The sequence below is a fragment of the Anopheles ziemanni genome, chromosome X (assembly GCF_943734765.1).
Source record: "Anopheles ziemanni chromosome X, idAnoZiCoDA_A2_x.2, whole genome shotgun sequence".
NCBI classification, from domain to species: domain Eukaryota; kingdom Metazoa; phylum Arthropoda; class Insecta; order Diptera; family Culicidae; genus Anopheles; species Anopheles ziemanni.
In genome coordinates, this window is record NC_080707.1 from 6,143,207 (window position 1) to 6,162,990 (window position 19,784).

Below are 19,784 nucleotides of genomic sequence, written 5' to 3' on the forward strand. Positions count from 1 at the left end.
CACCCCCGAGAGCTCAGAGAACTAGAATCGAATTGGTTTGTTTGCCGGCAGCAGCCGTTTTGCCGTGCGCAGTATTAGTCTTTCCATGTCCATCGCTTCCACGGCACACGACGGACAGAGGGCCCCCCTTTAAATCCTCAACACAACCGGTGCGGCGTCCCCTGCCGGCGATGCTCTCCGATATGGTTACCCACCAGTTGTCCAGTGCGTCCTCCTACACCTCCCCTCGGCTCGGCTGCGAACTGGTATATCATTGTGATAGAGATACGGAGGCAGGATACGGTGAAAGAGAGAGAGAGAGAAAGAGAGAACACATCTAGAATTGGTGGCGGCTCAGAGGTCCTCAGAGGAACGTTTGCGCCTGCTTTTTTGTTTGTTTGTTTGCTTGGTTTCCCGTTCCCGGGTATGTCCGGGGTGTGGCTCCCGTAGGTAGGAAGAAAGCGGATGAATTGAATTTGAATTAAAGCCACCAGTCTCCGAGACACTGCGGTTGGTGCATGCATGCGTTCTTTCTGTAGCGTTAGAATCGGGTTACCAGTAACCACTTCCTTGGCAGGCTGGTTTATTGCGTGTCTCGGGATGTTCTTTTTTTTTTTTTAAATATATATATTCGCAATCGTTAGTTGCGCGCGCGTTAGGTAGGTGTAGCTCGAAACGCCACTTTCCCTTCCTTCGCCCTTTTCCAAACCTCGAGCGGCATTAATTGACGTTACGGGGTTTCTCTCTCGCCCCCCCTTTCTCTTATCGGAGTACCCGATGGAACGGAACTGAATCGTGTGAGTTCTTTGCGCACAGAAAACATAAAATGGAGGAACGTTTTTTTTTTTTTTGCATAGTGTACGGCGTTTGACAAACAGACAAAGACAGCGCGCAGACATGCATTATATTTATGCTAATTTATGCTACCTACTAATCACACATACGAACACACACACACAAATCACACATCCCCTCCCCCCCCCGCTCCCTCCCTTCCCTTTCCCTTACCCCTTGCACACGATAGAATTGCACCGTGGGTCCGTGCTGGACAAACAGACGACGACGACGGCGCGTGCGTCGTTCGTTTCCGGCGGCTGCTATTTAGCAATATATTTATATTCCAGAATTAGTAAAAGCCTAGTGGAAGAGCGGACTCAGGAAACACGAACCAGGATCATAAGGCAGAAAGGTCCGCTTATCCTTTTGGGTGTGAACGGTGTTCACTAGCAGCAGCGGCCGACGTGGCGTAGGACAAGGGAGAAAGGGTGTAAAAGCGTTTGCCAACCATCTCTGCACGCTTGGTGCAGTCGGAAGTGCAGTGCAGAACACGACTCAACTCACGTTTTTGCACTCCCGGATTAGGGACAAAAAAAAAAGCGAAACCGAAACAGGAGGCGGAAACGAGTAAGGCGAGAGGAGGCGGCTCCAACCTATGCTATTAACTAGAATTTAACTAATTACGGTGCCCTTGGGGCCAGAGACGCAGAAAACAAGGCGACATCCCCCCCCCCCCCTGCCTCCCCCGATCCCGCCACACCCTTCCGGGAAAACGTCGGATGCTTTTGCGAGAGGAAAAAAACGCGCACGTGGAAAACATTGTATAATCTTTCCCCCCTCCCCCCCCACAATCTTCCCGATCCTCGCTCCCTCCCATCCCATTGTTCCCCGAAACCATTCCTTATTAGCCCGGATCCCGGCAGCAGCCATTTGTGCGTAAGCGTCATCCGTTTACTTATGATGAACCGATGAAAAACTATAAAACAAACAAGATAGCATATAGGAGCAGTATAACTTCTTATTTATCGCAAACAAAAACACAAAAAACACGAAAAACACTCAAAAAAAAACAAACAAACGAATGGAAATCAGTCTAAGAGAGGATAAAACGGAAGAAAAAAAACAAAAAGGGTAGGGAAACGCAACTTAAGTAATGCAAGGCAAAACTAAAAGGAAAAAAAAGCAAAAAACACAACAAAAAAAAAACAAATCAACCCATTGAAGAAGGAAAAGAAGAAAAGAATTAACACTTGGGCGCAGGCAGCAATCAACCGCCGCATCGGAAGGAAAAATACACAACATAATGGGGGGGGATGAACGCACGAACGCGAGTGCGAATGGGGCAGTTGAAAACAAATCAGAAATAAAATACTTACATGCAGATTTAACCTAAACCATAAACCGTGTTTTCATTCGAAAGTTGTCGGGGGGAGGCATTGTGGCATCACCGGCAACGAGAAAGCGGATGAGTTGGCCAAACGGGGGGCCTTATTAGATCTGTTTTTCGAGAGGCCCATTTCCCCTCACGAGTTTCTCCGTATCTGTTACGTATCTCCTACAGCTCTGTCTCTCTCGATGGCAGGGTTTATGGGATTTGGATGATCTCGGTAGGTTCTTATATTCGATTTCACCGCGGGTTTCCCTGCGTGTCCCTGGTTCAAAGCCTTTTCTGTGGTTCGCTCGTTCATTCGCATGTTGTCTAGAGATTAATGTCAAACCATTATGCGTTGAATGCGCACCCACAGCGCATAGGAATAACTGGTAGTAAAACATTTAGCTGATGGCAACGGATTCCACGACATAGACCATCTCCTCTGGTCTGGTGCGTGGAGTTTGAAGCCGCCAGACTCGAACTATTTGCCGCCGTCCGAGCGGCTGAAAGAGACCCTTGTGACCTTCTCCTATACCTCCCCCTATATCCCTTAGCCTCCAATTTCCTATCCATTCCTACTATTATATGTTAATCCTTGCTCGTAGTCTCGTGTAATTAGTATATGTAGTAAATGGTATACGACTTTCTCGGTAGGGCGGTTGCCAGGCCAAGTATCAGGTACTGAGCAACCGAGCAAGACAAGCAAGAATGCTGAAGAAGCATTCAAATACGGCCTGACCGTTCAAACTAAACCTTAATAATAATAATAATAATAATAAGCCGAGTTTTCATTCGAAAGTAGTAGAGGGGGTTCTCGGTAGGGTGGAAAAAATCACATCGTATGTATTCTAGTGGGCATTTTTGTTTTTTTTTTTTGCGGGTCCGGTGTTGTTGGTGAGGGTGGTGGTGATTGTTGTTGTTCAGCTGAAGAAGATCCGATAGTTGCAGGCGAGCCAGAAGCCGCTGGACGCGCAGTAGATGAGGATGAGCACCAGCAGCAGGTTGTCGATGCGGCCGTACACGTAGAGCAGGTTGGCGAGCCCTGCGATCGCCAGCACGACCAGCCCGCTCAGCAGGCAGAGGCCGGACTTGACGGTGGCCCACTGGCGCTGGTTGAACTTGCGCTTGATGACGAGGTCCTGGTAGGCGCAGGCGATGGCATGCCCGACGCCGACCAGCACGCAGCCGGTGATGGTCCAGAAGCTGGACTTGATCGAGTACACGCAGAAGTAGCCGAACGCCTGGAAGAGGATGCTGAAGATGAGCAGGCGCTCCTGCTGCTTGCGGAAGCGTATGTCGCACCAGAGCAGCAGGAAGGAGAAGCCGGCCCAGGCGGACGCGATCACCACCACCGACAGCAGCGTCATGTGGCGCGCCCGGGCCCGCTGGTGGTAGTGGAACGCCTGGAAGCGGGGCAGGATGGCGAGGAACAGCACGAAGATGCACACGTCGGTCGCCTTCAGCAGCACGCAGCTGTAGCAGCGAAAGTCGAGCAGGGCCCCGCGCACCGACGCCACCAGCCGCAGGTTGACCGTGGGCCGGAAGTCGAGGGCACGCACGGCCCGGGCCGCACCGTCCACGACGCTGCTCAGCAGATGCCACTTGCCGGTCGGTGCCGTCGAGCAGCTGCCATCAGCCGATCGCCCGATACTGCCGCTTGCCGTGGTACCGACCTGCTGATAGCCGGCCGTCGCAGCCTCGTACGCCGCCATGTTCGCCTCGTCCTCCTCCAGGATGATCTCGAGGATCTCCACGCCGTCCTGGTTGAAGCACTTGCCATCCTCCCGCCGGCACAGCTCCTCCTCGTAGTCGTACTCGTAGCCCACCATCGGCCGAGCTACGGCCACGAAGGCTTCACCACCACCACCACCACCGCCCGAGCCGAAGTTGGCCGGATTTTTCCACGTCACGGCCCCGGTGGTGGTTCCCGGCGGTGCTTTCGGCGACGGCGGCTCCTCTTCCCGCCGCCTCGCCTGTGCCAGGACCGCCGGACCCTCTGCCACCAGCGCGTGCAGTGGCTGCAGTTCGCTGACCTCTCCCAAGGCCGGCGAGCTCGAGCTCGAGCAGGTGATGGTCGCAGCTGCTGCTGCTGCCGGCGGGCGCGTGGTGACGTGCGCGTAGTACGACTCGTTGCCCTTCTCCGTGCTGCGCACGAGCGAGTCGAGATCGAGCTTCAGGCGGCTCTTCTCGCTCTCGATCAGCAGCGTGATCGGCACGAGATGCAGGACGACGCCGGCCAGCACCAGCAGCAGCGCACCGTACACGTAGTCGTCCCACGGCAGGTGAAAGATGAGCAGCAGCACCAGCAAGCTGGTCGCTTGGCCGCACGAGTGCAGGAACTTGATCACGAACATCTCCTTGCGCGCGTTGAAGATCTTACCCAGCACCTTCCACATCTTGGAGAACACCAGCTGGTAGCCGAGTCCTGCAAAAACGAGGGGCGGGAGGAGGGGAGGGTGAAACGTTACCCTGGTAACACGGCACGGCACGACGGTTGGGTGGGTCCTACCTCCCAGCAAGCTGTAGAGCAGCAGCATGAGCCAGTGCGGGGTTGGTGGGGACGCGTACATCGCCACCAAGCCGCTGGCTGAGATTCCGAGACAGAGGATGGCGACACCGAGCAGGATGGAGCGGGTGTTGTGCAGATTCCGGCACCGGAAGACGGCCCGGTGTATCAGGTTGCAGCCGAACAGTACGGCCGGCGGACTGATGAGGACCAGCTCGACGTCGTTGATCAGCAGCACCCCGAACACGTACACCGGCGTGAAGAGCACTATCTAGGGAACATCAATCAAGCACAGGGAACACAGGGGGAGAGCTCTTAGGGTAAGCGGTTGGCAAGCAGGTTCGAGAGGGGCTTCTCGATAACTATTCTAGTTTGGTAGGAGAGGTCTCTTAGGGAGAACCTGGGGAGGGGCGGGGACCGAGCAACGATCAACACAGCAGCGTACGTGTATTGTGTCTCGATGGGCTCCGGATTCTGGTGCTACTTCTAGGTGTGGTGTATATCGAAAACACGCCACACCTGCGCCCACACACACAGAACCCGGGCACCTGCGACACATAACGATAACGACGCTGTGTCGTTCGGAGCGGTGACCCAGTGGACGAACGATGCCTACATTCATGAGGAAGATATACAGCAGCAGTCGCCATTTTGGCAGAATAAGGACAACCAGATCAAGCACTCGCGGCTCGACCATCTCGTTGATGAACGCCTCCATCGCTGGGTTTGATAGTGGTGGATTGGAGCTGGTGTTGGAGCTGCTGGCACCGCGGGAGGCGGGAGGCCCACCACCGGGCCGGGTTGATCGCTCGTCGGTGCCTGGCTGGTGACGGCTGTCGTCCAGCCGACGTTACATAATCGTTCCGGTGCACCGTCTGCAACTGCCGCCACCGGGGCCGTCTGGGTCATGTGGGCTCGCGGAGGGTTTGGGGCTACCCGGATCACCCGGCGGGGCAACACACCTAATTAGAACGGCCGCGCGAGGACAGTGAGAGAGATAGAGAGAGGGAGAGAGAGCGGTACCGGAAGTGTTACCCGGGTTGTGTCAGAGGTACCCAGCGCACAGGAAACCGTCACTGTCCGTCACTGTCACTTGCCTGCAAAGCCTAAGGATATCTGAACGTAACGGGTCCTTGCGTGGAGGAGGATTCACCAGGGAACGGGGGGGGTGGGCTATCCCAACCGTGTGCGTGTACTCGGCTCTCCTCTCAGCTCAGAACAGATCCGGTTAGGCCGGGCGTCAACGTTCGCACTGACTGCTACGTATTGTCTCCGCTGGTGATACCGATTAATATCACCATCATCGGGGTTGCAAGCCGCATCCCTCACCAACACACGCAGCACACGAAGATGCCGCACACTCAACCCTCCCGCCCACTGTTTGATAATTCGATGCCGTTGCGTCCCTTCCGCTAGGGATACCCAAACACTGGACCGGGTGGCGAGGGCGAGAGGAGGCTAAGCTAAGGACGTGCGTACGTGTCAACTGTCGCCAAACGAGATGCGGGCAGATACGCAACGCCCCGCCCCGCCCCGCCTCGACCCCGGGGGAACAGGGAAAAGGTGATGGTGCCATCACCCGCCTCAGTCCCAGTTCGGATCCGAGGCTTACTTACAAACACAGCGCACCCTCCCTCCCTTATCAGCTTATCTTATCGCCAACCGCGAGCCTTAGCCTCCGATCCCTGTCCCCCACGAGCGGTTGGCCTTTTGGCAACCGACCAACCACCGGAACCAGTACCCAATCCTGCTGCCCTTTCGTCCCAACCCTAAGCGCCCAATCGCGCTCGGGATTGACCATCAGCGCTCCGCTGCTGGGACTGGGGACTGCACCTAGCCTCACCTGCTGATAGCTATAGGCTGCTGCTGCTGCCCTCTTCCTCCTCTCTCCCTCCCTCCCTTTCCGGCGTGCGCTTATCGGCCGAAGGCTGTTTTCGTGCGACAAACATCTCGACGGTAGTTTTCGACTTCCTCGAGCCGAAGATAAGAGCCAGTAGCGTTAAACGGGACCGGGGGAGGGGAAGCTATCTATCAAAACACACCAACCAACGTCGTGGTCAAGCCACGGGTACATCCACGGCGCGTTGGCGACGCAAAAGCGAACTCTCTGGCCACCTTATATGAGGACCGAATTGCATTCACGTGTCGAGCTGAGTTGACACCCCGATCGGAGATGGCATTATAAGAACATAAGAACAACTCGGTTCACAGCCTGCCTCTGCCTGGTTATCTTTGCTCTAATCACCTTCCTCCTCTCTCTTCCACCAATGCACGGTTATTGATCTACCGATAACCGTGAGCAATCGTCATATATAGGTGTGCAGCAATTTGTGTCATCGGCACCGCGGTTATCATGCGTGTAGGATGCGAGCGACACGGACGCAGTGTTTTATGGAACCGCCTGTTGAGCCACCTGCCCTCGAGCGAGAACTCCGCCAACGCCCGCTTCATGGTACGTGGAAATTCGCCTGTTCTGAACAGCCACTCCTCTGCCATCCAGAGGAACCACACACTCAGATGTAACCTATATTAAAGATGGTTAAGACCTATCGATAGGTAAGGTTGTTTCGGACGGTGTTTTTGTAATTATTTCCTAAAAAGACAAATAAAGAGTCGCACTGATTTACAACGTAGTTTACAATGGTGTTTATAAAGCTTAATTACAATTTGTGCTACGGCGTTATACATTTAAACAACATTTAATAGAACATAAAAACAAACAGTTTCCACCTTGGCATAAACAAAAACACGTCATTCACACATTGTCATCGCCAGTAATGCGGGATGTTACATCCCCCTACGCTTGCCTAAGCCCTTTTATACAATACAAAGTGCTGCTGATAAGAACATCTACCTCTGGCTCTGCCTATCCTAATCTATGACCAGTCAATACACAATTTTATCCTCGCGGCTGCCTTCTGTTTCCGCCAAAAAAAAAACCCCTAACGCTGATTTGTTATAAATCATGTATCCCTTTCTCTCTCCCTTTGCCGTTTTTGGGTGGTGTCGGTTTCGCTAGCTAAAGATACTAAAGATTTCGTCAGCTATTTTCTATCGGATCACACAACAGCACGGACAGCGGAGGCGGACGAACGGGTGTGGGTGTTAGTGTAATGGGGTTAGAGAAAAATATGTAAAAAATGGATTTAGGTTGCGCTTGAACCACACCGAACCGGACCGATTCCGTTTTCACTCTCTTCCTTTACCGGTAGCATCATCTAGCACCATCATTCCACCTTCGTTTTGGCCTACCACACCATCCCAGTTGAACATAGAAGTGCGGGAGAAACTCGTCGGAAACAAAAATATAGTGATGCTGCTGTCGGTTACAGAACTACTGGATAACTATCGTTGTGGAATTGTCTTTGAGCAACATTGTCTTTGAAAAGTACAGAAAATAATCAAATGTGCAAAGCCAAGCATTGGAAGCAAGGTAACAAAGCGAACGAAATATTCGTGAGCATGGAAGCTACGTGAAGGGCCCCAAGAAGGAAAGCAGTGAATACTAAATAATCCAAATTGTCTTTACAAAATATAGAAAATAATAACATTTGTAAAAACAAGCATACCAGGAAAATTACCTTTTCAACAAACCGATGTTGGTATCGGTACCAGGAATCCGTTATGGAATAGAGCAACATTGTCTTTGAAAAGTATAGAAAAAAAAATCCAATTTGCAAAGCCAAGCATTGGAAGCAACGTCACAAAGCGAACTAAAGCATTCGTGAGCATGGAAGTTACATGAACGTCCAATGTCCAACGTCCGTATGAAATTCGGAGCGTAGCTAAAGCCAAGAAAGCCATGTGAAAATGGCCAAATTGTCTTTAGGAGGAACAACCGATGTTGGTATCGGTACCAGAAATCCGTTATGGAATAGAGCAACATTGTCTTTGAAAAGTATAGACAAAAAAAACAAATTTGCAAAGCCAAGCATTGGAAGCAACGTTACAAAGCGAACTAAAGCATTCGTGAGCATGGAAGTTACATGAACGTCCAATGTCCAACGTCCGTATGAAATTCGGAGCGTAGCAAAAGCCAAGAAAGCCATGTGAAAATGGCCAAATTGTCTTTAAGAGGAACAACCGATGTTGGTATCGGTACCAGGAATCCGTTATGGAAGCATCATCTACCACCATCATTCCATCTTAGTTTCGGCCTACCACACCATCTCAGTTGAACATAGAAGTGCGGGAGAAACTCCCACGATAGATAAACTCATGGAATAGATTAATTTTTCGATCGTAAAGGTGAATCCAGTCCAGTGGACCAATACTCAACGTTTCGTCGGAAACAAAAATATAGTGATGCTGCTATCCGTTACAGAATTGCTTGATAATTATCGTTGTGGAATTTTCTTTGAGCAACATTGTCTTTGAAAAGTACAGAAAATAATCAAATGTGCAAAGCCAAGCATTGGAAGCAAGGTAACAAAGCGAACGAAATATTCGTAAGCATGGAAGCTGCGTGAAGGGCCCCAAGAAGAAAAGCAGTGACTACTAAATAATCAAAATTGTCTTTACAAAATATAGAAAATAATAACATTTGTAAAAACAAGCATACTAGGAAAATTACCTTTTCAACAAACCGATGTTGGTATCGGTTCCATGAATCCGTTATGGAATAGAGCAACATTGTCTTTGAAAAGTATAGAAAAAAATCAAATTTGCAAAGCCAAGCATTGGAAGCAAAGCAAAGGAAGAAATGTTACAAAGCGAATTAAACATTCGTGAGCATGGAAGCTACGTCAACGGCCCCAAGAAGGAAGGCGGTTGATGCTGCTGATATCGGTTGATGGCCTAGTCTTACGTCCTTAATATTAAGTAGACCTAAGAACTTCTACAGACGGTATACATTGCGGAACGTACCGAAAAAAAACGAAATAAAAAAAATACATTTGTAAAAACAAGGACAGCAGGGAAATGTGGAACGCAGCAAAAGCTAAAAAGGCAACAGGAGGAAAAAGATCTGCCATCCCCGTAACTTCTATGCAAGCGCCAGCAAAGGCCGTATCTGAAATAGTCAGTAACTATCATTGCGGGAATGTGCGAGTCACATTCGTATTGATCAGCTCCAAAATCTCCGCAGAGTTGTTAGATTTATGAAGCATTTTAAAAAGGGAGTAGGTTCAACGAAGGGATTATATGTAGTGTAGTAAGCTCACAGTTCCAGAGAGAAGCTTTAAATTGGAAAGCTGTACCGGCCGAAGGTTCAAGATAAGCATCGCCATCTCAATTTAGTGAGCAACCAACATCCAGGTTAGTAACATATTGTTAGTTAATATGACCAGACTACCTTCAATTAGGACGGATCGAATCCGGGCAATCGATTGAAATCTGGGGTAAAAAGTAATAGTTACACAAGTTGTCCGCCTCTGGCCCGGCTGTTGCGTGATTGTCTAGAATAGCTTTTGAAACTTCAGCTTGTCCTCGACGTCCTTTAGGCGGATCAGCTCCTGCAGGCGCGCAAGCTCCCGGGCGATGGTATCGTGCAGACTGCCGTCCAGCTGCTCGCATCGCTGAAAGTCCGCCCGCGCCCGATCAAAGTTCCAAGCGCCGGCGTGGGCTTTACCCCGCCGGAACAGAGCCTTCACGCAGTCCCGGTCGTACTTCAGCACCTCGGTACAGTGCTCGATGGCGGCATAGTAGTCCCGCTCCAGCAGTTTACACTGGGAATAGTTCAGCAGCAACGGAATCTTGGCCTGGGCCAGCTCGATCCACTCCGGTTCGTCCGGTTTTTCCCTATACCAGATCAAACGTTAAAACACAACGAGGACGAAAAATTAGTTAACTTCAAGGATGGGCATTTGCGGTCCTCTCTCTAATGCTTACTTTAACATCAGCTGCTCGACGATTCCGATCGCGTGCGAGTACGCCTCCTGGGCTACCGGATAGTCTTTCTTTCCGTACGCCGCGTTGCCCTGCTCGCGCATCTTCCGCACCAGCTCCAGCTTCTCGCCGTCATTAAGCTGCCACGACTCCCGCTCGTACTCCTCCGGGCTCTCGATCGACAGGATCTCGATGGTGAACTCCAGGTCCTGCGGGTTGTTGAACAGTTCGTCCAGGTCCCGGTAGCCAATGCCCTCGTTCTGTACCGTCATGCCGCAGCAGTGCTTGCGCTCCTCACGCGGTTTCTGTGCGTCCCGTATCGTCTTTGACACGAACGGATATTGCATCACTACCGACCGATCGCAACGGAACCGGGCTACCTCGTGCAGTGCCATCTGCTGGACGACCGTCTCCCACACCTCGAGCTTAAACTTCTTGCCCAGCACCAGCTCCATCGGCTTCTGCCCCTTGGCCCGACTGTCGTCGATCAGCGTGCGCGATTCGTCACATTTTCGTGTCTCGTAGTGGAACCTCACCTGCGGGAAGAGAAATAGACGTGTAGAAGATGAGCGTGCCAGTAAATAGTGCCATTTGAAAAAGGCTAGCTAACTTGCATGCTTAATGGGATATTGTAAATCGTTGCGTACGTTATTGATTTAAAAATCATTCGACTCCACATTGAACTTCACATTAACACGTTAAGCGCTACGTCGGCCCCGTGGGGCCGACAGTGTTCTTCCCCGTAAGCCGGCGTCGGTCTGCTCGGGCCGACAGAGCCCGTTGGGTAGGCCGGCGTTTCTACGAATCGCTGGCAGAACGGGAAGTAGTACAATTTGCGCGTAGCGCTTAACGTGTTAAATGTTTTGCTAATTTTGCACTGCTTTCTTTTCTGTCGTTGAACGAGCCTGTGCATGCACGATCAAACATGTCTTCCGCTAACAAAATGGCTGTGTCGGCCAAACGATGGCCTACGGGAGCTGTGCATGCACGATAAAACATGTCTTCCGCTAACAAAATGGCTCTGTCGGCCCAACGATGACCAACGGGAGAGAACGCTATTGACCTCACGAAACCGACGTAGTGCTTAACCATCTTCATGGTTAGATTCAATAAATATGAATTTATCTCCTCTCAACTGCCGGCGTTCCGTGGCAAAAAATGAACGGTGAGCGAGCTGTACTTGCACGTTCAAACATGTCCTCCCCAAACAAAATGGTTCTGTCCGACGACGGGATGGGACGATTCCCTTCTCACGGAACCGACGTAGCGCTTAACATATCGAAAGCTATATCACGGTGGTACTTGGTAGAATAGATATTCATGTTTAGGTTCTTATTTTCATATGAATTCATCTGCTCGCATCTAACCTAGTTCGGGGTTAACGTACCTTGGTACCGTCGCGAAACGGCACAACCTTCGTTCCGGCGTGCACTACTGTTTTGACGATTTTCGCATCCTCCAGGCTGCAATCCATCGGACGCTTCGTAGATAGCCAGCGGTGTTCGAAAGACTGGTGGTATCGTGGGAAACCCAACTTCGCTCTTTGGCTCCGCAGCGTCCTCAGCACACAACCTCACACTTTCACACTGGCGTTTTTAGTGCTGCATTGTTGGGCCGGGAGTTAGCATCACGCACAAAACACACGCTATCGCGCTTACAATGATTGATGGGATAATTTCCCATCAGATGTTAAAAAGCACGTCACATGCGTACGGCGCACTTCGGAAAACCAACCGTACCGCAGACCGAGCAAGAGGCAAATGGAAGAATTTCCATATGCAGAGACGTGAAGACGATTCTCTCTGTCAAATCAAGGTGTATGTAGTGTAGCTTCATGGAACAGTGACAGTAAAAAGATTATTTACTCATTCATCTTTTCATGAGTTAACCATGTGGAAAATCGGTCGAAAAATATACTTATTTCCAGTGAATGTGAATAATTATGTTGTGTATATTTTAGAAACTTTTTATGTAGCTCTCAAAAAAGAACACACCTTGCATCTAGTCACCTATGGCGCGAGGTGTTTGTTGACAGCTGTCACTGTCACCGTGACGGCCAATGGTGCTATACTGCTACACCTACCAAGTGCCATGTAAATATTATACTGCGCGGTTTAAGCATGAAATAAGCGTTACTGGTAATTGCAGTGTTGTTGCGAATATTTTATCGAATGTTCATGGCATGGCGATTGTGTATTATATTACTATATGGTGGCAATTTAGTGGGAAAGGAAAGTCAACACGTCCTGTGATCTCAATGTCACTACTACGTTGTGTTCAAACACGTTTTGTGTCGTATATTTATTGCTGGCATTAGAATCTATGACAAATCAACAACTTTCACGTTTAAAACAGTGTGCCTTCCTCGCGGCCGGTAGTTTAGTTTGCTTACTGTATTGGTTTGTAATAAGATAATTGCTTTACGGGCTCCCGTTCCTAGGTATTGTTTCTACAGATGATCCTACGGCAAAAAAAAAGTGTGGCATCCTTCGCTGATGCATGCAAACCATGGAGAAGGGGCTGATCGCGCATGGTTTGAGATAATGTGGCCGGTTCGCCGGGAGAAAAAGCTTGCCGTTCATACGGTGTGCGCGAACCCGCATCAGTGCAGTCAGTGCGATCGACGCGGCCAACTACCTTTGCAGATCACTGGGTTCCGCCGGCAAATATGGGTCTCCACCTCCGTAACGGCCGGTAAATTGATATCATCCTATCGCCCGCCGTCATCCTCTCACTCTAGGCTGATTGTGGCACACGCCTTGCCGCCGTCGGAGTGCGGCGAAGCGCGCGTTCATTTTGATATGTTCACTACGTTCTGAAAGATGTCTGAGCAGTCTTGATCTAGAAGAAGGTTCTCCACCTGCTCATCCGACAGGCCATCCTTTGCAGGATCCGAGCGCTGGAAGAGAAAAAAATCCGTCCCGCCGACGGCGTCGTCCCGCGCGACCTCCGACTCGCTGTTGCGCCGCTCGAGCGTCTTGCCAATGCGCTGAATGCCCTGGGTGAAGACGTCCTTCACCCGGTCGCCGGTGTCGATGATGATGTCCAAACTCTGCCGTCGGCCGGCCATCGACGTCGATGACGTGCCGGAGGCGCCGGCGGATCCGGCAGTGGCGGCGGTGGTGGTGGCGGCGCTTGCCGACCCGGTCCGGCTGCTTATCCAGCCCGTGATGCCGCCCTCGGCGCGGCGTGTTAAACCAAACCCGCCGACACCACCACCACCACCGCCACCGCCGCCCTCCTGATGATACATTTCCATCTTGATTATGCGCGTCTTCGCCTTCGGCGTCTCCTCCGATGACGAGTCGCTCGTTTCGTCCTGCGGCGTCGGCGCGCTGTCCTCGAGCACCAGCGAGTTGTGCTGCGAGTAGCCCGAGCTGCTGCTGTTCGAGTTGGACAGCCGGATCTCCGTCCACTGCTCGATGTCCTCTGACGACATGTTGGTGATGTCGTCGATGGTCGGATTGGGCGAGAACTGGTAGTTGTCCGAGTCGCTTTCGGCGCTCGGGCTCGCCTTGCGACACGCAAAGTCCTTCAGCAGGTGCGGACAGTCCAGCTTGTCGAGGTACTTCTGCTTGATCGGGCTCGCCTTGATGGTCAGCTTGGCCGGGAACTCCAGGTACTCGTCGTTGCAGTCGATCCGGGCCGCCGACGGCGACTGGCTGAACGGCAGGTGCATCGCGAGGATCTTGCCCCGGTTGCGCGGAGCCGTCGCCGTCGTGGAAGAACAGGACGAGCCGGCCGACCCGCCGTCCTCGTCCTCGACGCTGTTCGCCCGCGCCTTCCGCTGCCGGTGTATCTCCTCCGAGATGCGCTCCAGGCTCGACAGGGCCTCGTTGTATCGCAGCTTCGATTCCGCCACCTTCGCCTCCAGCTCCACCACCTTCTGCTTCTGCTCGAGCAGCAGCGCATTATAGTTCGCTCGCAGCTCGTAGTATGGCCTGCAAGGGGGGGGTAACGAAACGAACAAACCAAGCGATTTGTTCTCCGATTAGTACCTACCACCGATACCGTAACTCCGCAACAGCCGGAACGGTAGGAGTTAAATAAAACAATCGATAAAACAAAAATACTTACAGAAAAAGCAACTGATGCTGATAAGCAATAATATTGATCATCATAAGATTGCGTCGGATATCGAAACTAGCTAACCGAAACGAAAAAAAGAAATGAAAAGAGGGAAGAAAAAAAGGCAACAAACATCGGTGCAGGGTAGCAAATGGTGAAAGCATAATATTACATTAAATAAGATCTTATCAACTCAACCCCATTCCGGGCTGGAAAATATGATCGAGTGTCGGAATACTCAATTTAAAGAAGTACCTTTCAGTGGTGAGTTTGGGTAGCAAACAATAAGCTACGATAGGATAAACTATGCCTAGTTGCATAACGCATGCTTGATAGCGGTTCGGAAATACGACGCTTTAAGTGAAAAGTTGTTGAGAAGCGATAACGGAGGAAAATTTTGCAATATAGATCTCCATTATTTCGCTCATGAAGAATGTTGGCTGCTCCGTAAGAGGATGACGTGTGAGGGAAAGTGGTGAAACTGGTAGAGAAGGACGTACCTCGAGGCGCGTATGGCGCCCTTCAGCTGCGAGTGCAGCTTGCACACGCGATTGTTGGCCACCTCCAGCTTCAGCTCGCTGATCTTCAGGATGTTACGCATCTCGGTGCACTCGTTCTGGCTCTCGTTGACGCGTGTCGTCGCGTGCGTCAGCATCTCCTGGCAGGCCGTGTCCAGCGTTGACTTCTCGCCCAGCCCCTGCTCGGCCAGGTAGACCATCTCCTTGGCGGCCGCATGCACCGACTTTGCCTTGTCGAAGTTGAGCGCGCATTGCTGCGTTTCCTTTGCGAGCTGCACCGGGATGGCGAAACAGGGACAATCGGTGAGTGGAAAACGAATCAAACAGGAGTAACATGTTGGGGGGCAGAGGGGGACCTCCTTTACCTGCGACGCGTACAGCCGCGCCTCGTAGTACGGTTTGGCCGCGTCGATCGAGTTGCCGACCTTCTTGGCGACGGCTTTGATTTTCTCCGCGCTTTCCTTCAGCAGCTCGCGGAACTCATTTTTCGCTTCCTATCCAAGGAAAAAGAAAACGAAAACACCGACACACACGCGTGGTCATTTTTACAGCCTTTGTTGACGGTGACCAAATTCCCTCGCAGATGGTTTGACTACTTACATCTAAGTCTACCTCGTGCTTGTTGATGTTGTCCGTTGCCTCGTTCAACTTTTCCAGCTCAATCTTTAAGGCCCGCAGAGGAGGATGTCCAAATAGGTAAAATGGAGAGAGAAGGAAAGGATGTTAGCCATTGGACATTGTTGGAGGGAAATTTCGCACAACGTTCGGCCGTAGAAAACTCTTGTGGAAAACGGTGTTGAAACGTTTGTTTATTAATGCACTCCTCGCACATTTGCCTATGTGTGTGTGTGTGTGTGTGCGCGTGTGTATGCACATGTAAGTCCAATCGATTTCAGCCCATTGAAGCTACCAATTTGCGACCGTTTTCCCCGCGCCACAGCCATTACCTGTACACGCGGATCCACCGGAACGTTGCTGTCGTTGTCCACGGAAGTCATGGCGTGGTTGCAGGTAGCGAGATAAGGGGGAGAGGCTGGTGGACAACAAAGGGGGGGCACTTTTCCGCACTGATCCGCTTCCAAACCCGAGCAATCGTTTGATTGGTGGTTCCGTTTGGCGTATTTTCGGGCGACGTTCGTTCGGTTGATTGTGGCTCGCTGTGTTCCCCCGCTTTCCGGTTCCGGTTCCACCGCGGCAAGTGTCCTCGCCTTGCGCGCGCCAGAGCAAGTGTGAAACACCAGTCAAGGGGAACGTCACTTTGTGTGTGTGTGTGTGTTTTTTTTTGTTTGTTGTATTTTCCACCTCGATCGATTTTCCGTCCTACTGTTCTTCGGGAGTCCAGGTGCTTGGCTGGGCACGATTAGGGCATCCTTTTCACAACCGATTTCCTTCAAACCCACTGTCGGTTGTCCTTGACGAACTGCTAGGTGCGCTGGAATCGTTGCATAGTTTTGTCCCTCCTTGCAAACTGCACTCCCTGTTGTAACACACCAACACGCACCGTGAACCTGTGTGGCGCTGTATGCAGTTGCTAGGAACTCTGCGTGTATCTCTCCCTCTCACTTTGTGTGTATGTTTGTGCTTGTGGATGGCTAGTCTTTTTTCGTCCTTTTTAACTGCTCTAGAATGGACCGCTGGTTTTCTTCAATCTTTTTTTTTCTGTACCAATTTAATTCAACTTTAATTGGTGCAACCTTAAGCTTTGGGGTAAGCACGTCTTCGGGCAGTGCTGCGTGTTGCGTATCGATAGCTCCATGCCTGTAGACACTTTACTGGGCACGTCCTTTTCGGGTTTTGGCACTGGGCAAACTCTCCTGCCCAGAAAGGAGGCCAATTGGCAGCAAGCGCCGTAACAGATATGCGCGTCTCTAGTGGCGAAGAGTCAAGGCAACGGAGCGATGGAAGAAGAAAGGTAAAAAAGAAACACACATTTAAAGAGACGAGCTGCTGGGGAAAGGGTCCCACCCGGGGGGGCAAAACGAATGAGGTAACGCGGGCGTGATGGGGAACTAGAACGCGAGTGTGTGCTCCCAAATAGGTTGGCAGGTTGGCAAACATCCGCGACATCCGCGACGGAACAACAACACCACCACCACTCACAAACTGACACACACGCGCGCTTCGGGCCTTCCGCGAGCACGATTAATTGGCGTACTTTACTGCTTGTTTTGCGTGCCAGGCGGACGGCCGCATCTCGCCGAAACACCCGGGACGAGATTGAAAACTTTCCCAAACCCCGAAACGTTCACGTCAAACGGCGCACAGATCCGACCCGCGTCCGAGTCCGCGCTGTATTGCCGACCAATATCGCTCCCCCTCTGGTCAGCGATGATGGGGCCACGCACCTCGAGGTTTGCCTCTATTGTTTGCACACGCGCTCGGGGTAGGGGCGGGCAGTGGCAGCAGAGCGCAGTGCCGGCTCGCGTTGGATACAGGGCCGGCGCTTGATAGCGTCACCTGTGTGCGAGAGCGAAATGGCGAACTCACGAAATGGACAGCGCTTCCCAAGTGTTGGTGGTTTTGCCGCGAGATTGGGCCAATTGTGATACTCCCAATAACAATCGAAAAACATTCCATCAGTGTATACATCTGATCCGAGTCATTCTTTCGAATCTCGGATACCACATGTTTGGTTGACTTAACAGCGGCATCGGTGACAAATTGTACCTAACCAGCACGTGACAGCTAGACATTCTTTTAGACAACTGGCTTCATTTACACCACAGGCAAGGTATCCCCATTCTAACCATGTTTTATCCGTCCAACACACAGGAACCCTTGATGCCATTCGACGAAACTTTGAGTTCAAAATATTGATCCGATTTTGAGTAATTAACTAAGTATTAAGTAATGAGTAAAATTAATTTCAGCTGTAGTACACAGAAATGTAAAAATCCTCTACAAAATATATGGCCACCCTGGCAGGCATGTAAGAGGTATGAATATTAATGTAATGTTAAGTACTCCATTGTTTCGATAACGAGATAGAAAATCGCGTACGGCGACTTAATGTAAAGTCTTCTTTCCCTTAATGTCTACTTACGGTTAATGTAGTGTTCACTCGCTTTCGAAAAAATATGTAACGATCGGTTGAAGTAGCAGGTTGAATTGCTCTAGCAATTAGTATAAATTGTGCAACACAATCAAACTACTATTTTCAATAAAACGTTTTCGTCAATTAATCTGCAGCTTCATCTGGTTTGAAATAATGCCGAAACTGCGCGACGGTTGAGTAAGCGGTTGAGAATCCCTGCCCCAATTGGGAGAGGCTCCAGCAGAATCCGAGCGGGGCCGCGAAGGCGAGTGAGTGTTTGCGTGCGTGCGTGCCCGCGAGATCGCATGCGCGCGAGATTATCTGCCTTCGTCGTGGCTTCACACGGGCACAATTACATCACGCCTGGCACTGGTCGCTTGTTCGGTGGGGTTGAGAACGCGTGCGTTTTCGCGTGCGTCAGTGGTGGTCAAACGGTGTGCTGCCACCCATCGCCACCTTCCCTCCTCGGGCGTTCCTCGACGTGTTGAATATTTGCTTTCTTCCCTACCGTCGCGGGTTATCAAACCTCGTCTAGTGGCACAATATAATCAGCCGAGCGGAATCTCGAAGTGAAGCAGATCCGACGGTCCGCCAGCTTATCGCACATGCGGTCACCGGTTGCAACGCACACGTTCATGACGGTGTGCGCATTCAAATGTGATATCTGAATGCACCCATGCACATTGCGAAAGGCAAAGTGAAGGCTACCACAAACTCAAACAAATTGATTCCTGTTGATGAGTGAAGGCAATGAACAATCAATGCGTTCGTGTTTGGAAGCAAATTAATTCGTTTTTAATGTTATCCTTTCGAATGAGACGCTTGGGAAACTTTTGCGAGCAGATGAAACAGCTTTGTAAGTCTTTTTAAGACTGTTGATGAACAAAGTTGCTATCTAAATTAGTAAGTGAGTGTCGAATATTAAATGCAACGCCTTTTAATTGTGTTAAAACAAAATGTCGTCACAATACTAGATTACATTACGGGAATAAAACAGTCGTATTTGTTAAGGTCCGCTAAAAGCAGTTGAATGACTGGGAGGCTGACCGGGCACATTCAAACTGACAGCTCCTTTACCAGTCGACGAACTATTTCACACGAAACACAGGACAATGCAAACTTTTCTGATCGGGAAAGTCGACGGGAGAAGAAAATTCGATTTTATGCAGGCAATGCAGCATTTTCCCTTTCCAACTGGTTTGTTGCGCATGAAATGTTTCAAGTGGTGCTTTCGGCGCATACCAACCAAACTGAACCCAATCGAACGAACGAGTACGAACATCGATGCTTTCATGTTCATGATGGTTTCGGAAAAGCTATGGAAAGTTTCTTTAAGGAATTTCGTACACACAATTCAGCTACACAACAATTACAAACAGTTTTATTTATCAATGCATTTCGTTTAAAATCTTTTCCCCTAGCAGGGCATGATCAGTTCAGTAATCATCTTAGGTCTACAACAGTGAAGCGTTCCTCTACGCTGGCGAGCGGTCAGCCACGCCAGACGGAGGTGGCACTGGTAAAATCGTATAAGTTTTTGTTTTTTTTTTTAATATATCTCTAAACCACACGAGTTTCTTGGGAAGTGGGTTTATGTTGACAAATTGTATATTGTGTATATGATATATTTGTGGCTCTGTTGTTTTTGTTTCAATCAGCATTTAGTGGTCAATTTCCTATCGTTCCGCATTCAACAACTTTTCT

General features: G+C 50.5%; 3 protein-coding genes across 3 annotated transcripts; all 3 read right to left on the bottom strand.

Moving 5' to 3' along the window:
* Positions 1-3,048: 3,048 nt before the first annotated feature.
* LOC131290638 (uncharacterized) lies at positions 3,049-5,352 on the bottom strand. Its single transcript, XM_058319801.1, has 4 exons — positions 5,251-5,352; positions 4,638-4,905; positions 4,222-4,553; positions 3,049-4,101 (listed from the first exon to the last, which is right to left on the bottom strand). The coding sequence occupies exons 1-4, from the start codon at positions 5,350-5,352 to the stop codon at positions 3,049-3,051; spliced, it is 1,755 nt and encodes a 584-aa protein (XP_058175784.1).
* Positions 5,353-9,924: 4,572 nt separating this feature from the next.
* On the bottom strand, positions 9,925-12,173 carry LOC131290561 (AH receptor-interacting protein). Its single transcript, XM_058319718.1, has 3 exons — positions 11,848-12,173; positions 10,464-10,996; positions 9,925-10,373 (listed from the first exon to the last, which is right to left on the bottom strand). Exons 1-3 carry the CDS (start codon positions 11,932-11,934, stop codon positions 10,031-10,033), a joined length of 963 nt encoding a protein of 320 aa, XP_058175701.1. The 5' UTR covers positions 11,935-12,173; the 3' UTR covers positions 9,925-10,030.
* Positions 12,174-13,251: 1,078 nt separating this feature from the next.
* LOC131290932 (SH3 domain-binding protein 5) lies at positions 13,252-16,052 on the bottom strand. Its single transcript, XM_058320120.1, has 6 exons — positions 15,994-16,052; positions 15,647-15,709; positions 15,412-15,540; positions 15,029-15,318; positions 14,538-14,603; positions 13,252-14,401 (listed from the first exon to the last, which is right to left on the bottom strand). The coding sequence occupies exons 1-6, from the start codon at positions 16,042-16,044 to the stop codon at positions 13,252-13,254; spliced, it is 1,749 nt and encodes a 582-aa protein (XP_058176103.1). The 5' UTR covers positions 16,045-16,052.
* Between the last annotated feature and the right edge of the window lie 3,732 nt (positions 16,053-19,784).